The 6642-nt window shown below is 36.4% G+C and overlaps 1 protein-coding gene across 1 annotated transcript; it reads left to right on the top strand.

Moving 5' to 3' along the window:
* Positions 1 to 559: 559 nt before the first annotated feature.
* LOC120207869 (polyadenylate-binding protein, cytoplasmic and nuclear-like) lies at positions 560 to 6243 on the top strand. The gene is made up of 11 exons (XM_039207282.1): positions 560 to 1147; positions 2059 to 2486; positions 2597 to 2686; positions 2855 to 3094; positions 3549 to 3764; positions 3837 to 4257; positions 4341 to 4537; positions 4611 to 4858; positions 4947 to 4996; positions 5773 to 5828; positions 5967 to 6243. Exons 1-11 carry the CDS (start codon positions 661 to 663, stop codon positions 6000 to 6002), a joined length of 2469 nt encoding a protein of 822 aa, XP_039063213.1. The 5' UTR covers positions 560 to 660; the 3' UTR covers positions 6003 to 6243.
* Positions 6244 to 6642: the final 399 nt, after the last annotated feature.

Genomic DNA, 6642 nt, shown 5'->3' with positions numbered 1-6642 from the left:
CCGCCCTTTGCTATCGGAAACCAAAACTCCTATGAAATCGTGATCGGTTGATGACCAATCGACGATTTAAATCTCGCGAACCCTAGTATGAAAATCTCGATCCAATGCGATTTCGACAGTGAATTGGCAATAACTACGACAACATATAACTATGATTATGACAAGGACTACGTTGGCGGCGGTAATTGTGGCCGGAGGGGGCGACGACAACATATTAAGTTTAGGATTTTGGGTTGTTTTATAATATAAGAAAAGTTAGGGTTTTTTATAAATATAATAATATTTTTAATATTTTTTAAAAATAAATTTTAAAATTATCAGGTTGTAACGCATGTCACTTAACGAAGAAAACTAACACTATTAATTGCTTGGGCACATAAAATGCTAACGTTTGTAACATTAGACACTCGAATAAATAAAAAAAATATAGTCACTTATTTTACAAAAAAATAATAATTTGGACACTTATTTGGACATTAAAAAAAATATTGTGCATTAGAATATCAAGCAATCTGCATTCCACTGTGGTTATGACGTGCTACGGTGCTAGGGCTAGATTACTATTATATAATCCGACTATTCCCCCCTTTTTTTTCTTGCAATTTTCAGTCAGAATCGTTGGAAAAGGTTGTTGGGAGGAATTCCTAAATTTAGTCAATCATGCGTCGGAGGAAAAGCAGAGCAAACCGGCGAATCGCCCCATCGAGCGATGAAGACGAGGCGGGACTTTCGAAGGTTGCCGTGGACGCGGCGGCCGGGGGTAATAACGAGAGTGAGAAGGCCGTTAATCAAGAGATTGATTGTTTCAAAGAGGAGTTTGAAGAAGTTGATAATGTGGTAAGTGCTGTCATGGAAATGGACTCCATTCAACTCGATCAAATAAACAACGGCGACGACGTTGTTGAAAATAAATCGAATTCTACTGAGGCAATTATCGGTAAAATTGAATTGAATTTGGAATTAAATTCTTTAAATGGTGTAGGAGAGAGTGAGGAATCGGATAATTTGGATGTTAGTTTGAAGTGTAGTAAATTTGAGGATGGGAGTGCCAGGGGACAAAATTTGAGTACGAACATCGAAGTTGTTGATGTGGATTCAGGGAATGAAATTGAGGATGGTGAGGAAGCCAAGGATCATGGAAATGAAGGTAATGACAAATCATTTTCCCTAGAAGTTTTCATTTCAATTCGTTTCTAGCTATTTAGCTGACCGTCACTTGGCTGTTGGTTCCAGTATTAAGTATATGTTAATTGATTCATATAAATAAACATGTTCTTATATATAATAATAGAGAAGATTGAATATGTTAATTGGTTCATTTCTAACTTGCAGTTTATATAGCAATTTCTGCAAATCAGTGAGACTAAAAAATGGTGGGCCTTGAAGCTTTTGTCATAATTATGAAATGTCTAGATATTTTAGGATAGGAAATGGTTGTGGCTCTTATTACAGTTAAGAACATGAACACAATAGTCTTGCTCACTAGCTAGAAACAGAAGGCATAAATTGTTTTGGTAAAAATTGACAAACTCAAATTGAGCAGTTCCATTATGGGTGTATCTTTTGAACATTCTCCAGTAAGGAAATAGCAGCTTATTACTTTCCATGTTTTCTTTTTTGCGCAATCTTAGTTTAGTTTCTCGGTCAAATCTTTCTGGCATGATTTGTATACTCACCCTAAACTAGTGTGCACCACAATCTTTTATGTTTTCTCACGCTCATTAAAGTTTTTAGTTAGAGAAAATATTCAGCATCGCTGTAATAGAACATTAATCTTTTATCGCAACTTGTTCGTGGTATCTAATGACTTGAAAATCCATGCATGTCCCTGTTTGTGAGACCCTGGTTTATTATGATATTTTTGGATGTTGAAATCTTTGGTTTTCTGATATATGCAATTGCTACTAAGCTCATTAAGCATCCCTACCCCTCCCTGCCCTTTCCTTTTAGTTTCCTCTAAGAGGAAGATTTTAGCTTTGACTGCTTTCCCCTGCAATATGTTAATGCCATTATACGTTTTTAATGTCAATCATATATGTTGAGCTTTTGTTGGTGCAGAACAGAAATCAATTGAAGGAGAACCTTTGGCTGCTAGAATTACAATCACGGCATTAGATGGGCATATCAATGATTGTTACAGCAACAAGGATGGTAATGATGGCGAAAATGAGAAGGAAAGCAGAGATGACTGCCAACAGAATGAAGACATTGAAGTTAGTGATGTCAATATAGTGCCTCAGGTACTTAACCATGACTGTCTAACCAAGCAAAGGAAAGAAAAGACTTTGGAAATACATGTTGGAGGTCTGCATAAAATGACAGTTGAGCAGGACTTGTTTGAAATATTTGGAAAGTTTGGGGAAGTCCAAAGTGCAAGGATTGTGAGGCATCAAACCACACAGAAAAGCAAAGGGTTTGCTTTTATTCAATATGCTACAGCCGAACAAGCCAAGAAAGTTCTTTCTGACTTGAAGAATGGGATAGAGGTTAAATAAAACTTTCATTTGTGTCTGATGTTGTAAAATCTATACCTTTCTATCTTTACTAACATTCTTTTATATCCCTCTCGTCCTCCCCTCCTCCCTTATACATGTAGGTGAAAGGAAAGCTTGTTAAGTTATCAATCAGTCATGACCGTGATGTTCTTTATCTGGGTCATATTTGCAAAACATGGACCAAAGAGGATGTAGGAAAATTATTTCTATAATCACTTTTAGTTTTCTTTTATGATATATGTTTGCATCACATAGTGCATTTATTCAAGGCAAATCACATCATGTGTCTGCCAAAAGTTCATTTTAAACTGCAAGTGATGGTGAACTTCAATTCTTGATCCGATTTTTTCTCTTCTTAGATTCTTGGGAAGTTGAAAGGTTATGGAATTGTAAACATAGTTGAGATACAAGTACCCAAAGATTCTAAGAATGACAAGAAGATTAAAGGTTTTGCTTTCTTGAGATTCAAAACCTTCTTTGATGCAAAGGCCGCTTTGCACCATTTAAGGAAGCCAGATGTAGTTTTTGGCAATCTGAGGTGTGCTAAAGTTTCTTTTGCTCGCACTCCAATGCAGTCAAGAGAGAAAATTCAGCTCCAGGTTAGGAATCTGTGGGTGTTAAACTCTCTTCTACTTAACATCGGAAGCATGTTATGGTTTTGAGTGCTTGCAGATTTTTCCTTTTTGTAGTTGAATACGACTCTTCTTTAGTTAAGCTAAAATTACATTTGTCAAAAGAAGCAGGAAAACCTGCTAAAAGAGGTGACTGTTTGGGTCAATATGAAAGACAGTTAGAACCACTCAATATAGAACTTATGTGATCAACGTTATTGCATAGATTTATTGAACTTGTAAAATCATTTCTCAAAATGTTCATGGTTAGGAATTTCCCAATTTTTCTTCTCATAAGAAGAAATTCATGTGAGGAAGAATATTAATTGATAACAAGGGTAGAATATCTTGTATTAGCTTCCTAAACTGCAGTACTGCACTCTCTTTAAATCTTGAATGCTTATTATCTAACAATGGAAAATGATAGAACTTCCTGCTGTAGGTGAAAACTATTTATGTTGAGGGGGTACCAAAGTCTTGGGATGTACACAAACTTAAAGAGATCTGTGAACAATATGCTGAAACTAAAAAGGTCAAAATATCTAGGAATTTGGGCAACAAAGGAAAGGATTTTGGATTCATTTCTTTCACTACCCGTGGGGATGCAGTAGCTTGCGTGAAAGGAATGAATAAACTGCAATATGAAGAAAATGCCAAGGTAATTTCATTGTATGTCTCATGCATTTTCTCCATCTCTCAAATGACATCTCTTAGTCAATTTTGATGTCAGGTTAAGGCTTATATTGCTAGGCCTCTTGTTCGACTGTGGTTGTGGAAGGGCTCTTGTGTAGGATGGAAATTTAATAGAAGGCATAGAAACACTGATTGGTGGAAAATTAAAGGTCATGCCAGGTCTAATGGGGCTGGAAAAGAGATTGATGTGAAAGCGATGACGGATGTAAACAAGTCAAAGATTAAGGGGACTGAAGAGAAACCTGCAGCAGCTGCTGTGTATAAAAATAATCAGGACCCTTTGAAGTCAGAGCATACCATAGAAGGTAAAACAAATGAACAACAAAGCATTGCCCCTGATGTTCGTGATGCAGGAGCTGGTCTGTCTACCAAACCCAAGAAAACTGATGTCAAGAGAAAGACTAGAAAGAGAGAAAGGGACCGTTTGCATAACAGGAGGTCATCAAACAAACCAGAAGGTTCTGTATTTGCTATTTGTGCTACCAAATACAGACTCTTAGAGGAGGGGTCACTAAAAAGTTTTATATGCCTTGATTATCAGGTACTTCACAAGGTAGACACAGTCATTCTTCTAGAAGTTCGAAGAGAAGATCTCATGTACTGAAGGGACATCGAAGGGATGCAGATTCTATTGCATATAGAATACCATTTAAAGAGGCATACGCTGCATCCACAAGTGGGCATCCAGGATCAGGTTATGGTGCTATTTCTGGATCCAAAAGGCCATCTTCCTATTTGGTAATTTGCTAATTTGCACACATTTATCTCGTAATGTCACGTGTGTTTGTTAACTTAAAATTGTTCTATTCAGGAACCCCATGTGGGATATGTGTCACTTGTGAATCACAACCACCAATATCATGCAGAATATGTCACCCCTTTTCATCATCAAAGGCAAACGTACACAGACCATCTTAAGCTAGATACTCACTATGAAAGGCAACCTCCTGTTAAGTACTTCAAACCTGCTATTGGGATTGATGCCCTACCTCATGCAGGTTTTCTTGAGTTTTCTTCCAGAAAGCAAAGCTTTTCTGCCGATGATTATCCAGCCAGAAGGTCTTGTTATGCACCTGACATGTCTTTATTTGATTTTGGGGTTCATTCTTCATTTCTTTGTTTCACGTGCTTATAAATTTGTTCACAGGATTCCCGAGTATAGTGGCCCAGACAATCAAGGGCCCGTTCATGGAGCAGGTAGTATCACCAATCTAGATATCTTTATTATTCAATGTATTTACCATTCCTTTGTATTCAGTCTTTTTGTTTAATATACTTGAGTGAAAATGATTGGGAACTCTACTTTTGTTCACAAAAACACACAATTGATCATCCCCCCCCCCCCGGCCATTCCTGATTTAGTTGTGTGTAATTTATGTACGTAGATATGAGGCAAAACCAATTGGATAAGGGCTTTTCAATTTGAATGGCCCTTCCACTTCCTCCTCTATACCTCAATTTGTTCTTGTGGATGCATTTTTTAAGCATGGTGGGCATATAACCTATAGGTTCCAGGTTTTGTGATGTTGTGGCTACCTAAACCCATATGAGGTTGACACCTTCTAGTGAGGTTTTTTCATTTGTAAGTCCTTTGAGCTATACATAAGGGGAAGTGTTAAGTGGTGTTATACCACGTATCTTAAGTCTCAGGTTTCATATGTTCTTACATTGAAGTTGACTTCAACATTTTATTTTTCCTGAAGAAGAGGAAAATTGGTAGTAATTATGGTAATGCTTCAGCTTGATTTGGTTTTGGGATCATTCTATGTTCTCTTCTGAATGAAGACATTGATAGTACTCGTAAATTATGTTAATCGTTTGGGCTATGTTTGTGGTATGCAAATTATCTCCGTCGTTAATTGGATTAGAAACTGCTATATCTGATTGTCATTACTTTTCTATTGGTGGGATTTGGAATTCTTGTGGTTCGTAGCTAATTGTGGACATTGTCTGCTTACTTATTGTCACTGTAGGGTATACTTATTCACGCCCTTATGTTCCGAATTACACAAGTTCTGCTGGATACGAGGTTTCTCTCTCTCTCTCTCTCTCTCTCTACGTTGTTTAAACTTATGAAACCTTTTGAGTGATGCATATGAAAAGGGGGGGGGGGAAGCTTCCATAGTTGTACACTTGAGTAATCAACATGCATTATTGGTGTATGCAGGGCTATCATAGGTTTAATGGAGCATACCACCATTGAAGAGGCAATTTCATTTTCAGGTCTTATAAAATAATTATCAATCTTGCGAAGATTGAGATTTGGGGTAATATGTAAAGCGATTGGTGATGGATGCTTTGCTCCTAAACGTGATGACATCACTTTTTAAGCGTGATTAGTTATTTAAAAGTATAAGGTACACAAATGGTCTTCTGATTATATGACGTTTTGTTGAGTCATTCGACTATTAAAAATTATAAAATGATATTTTGATTATAGGAAATTATTTTGTTAAGTCTCGATGACTATTAAAAGTTACAAAATAGTCATCTGACTAATTATATATATTTTAAAATCATAATTTTTCATAAAAAATTAACGGTTATCTAAGCTGAATTTTAACTTGCTGACTGATGTATGATAAAATCATGTTTTAATGATGTCTACTGACATCTTCATTGCTTTCAAGCACGGGCTCGACAATATAATGTAAATAGATAGACGATCTATAAAATATAATTTAAACATTTTTTTGATCAGATTTTATCATATAGTCGGGTAGGGTAGATTGAAAATCCGACTCGACCAGACCCATGCTCATCCCCAATTGTGATGTGAAAAACCTTGTTGGGCATTATCATTGGTCTTGTAACACCTCAGTTTCTTATCCTAGGATTTTTTG

This window comes from Hibiscus syriacus, unplaced genomic scaffold (genome assembly GCF_006381635.1).
Source record: "Hibiscus syriacus cultivar Baekdansim isolate YM2019G1 unplaced genomic scaffold, ASM638163v2 tig00015426_pilon, whole genome shotgun sequence".
Classification (NCBI taxonomy): Eukaryota; Viridiplantae; Streptophyta; class Magnoliopsida; order Malvales; family Malvaceae; genus Hibiscus; species Hibiscus syriacus.
Note: the sequence above shows the minus strand (reverse complement) of the source record. Positions and strands in the feature narration are given on the sequence as shown.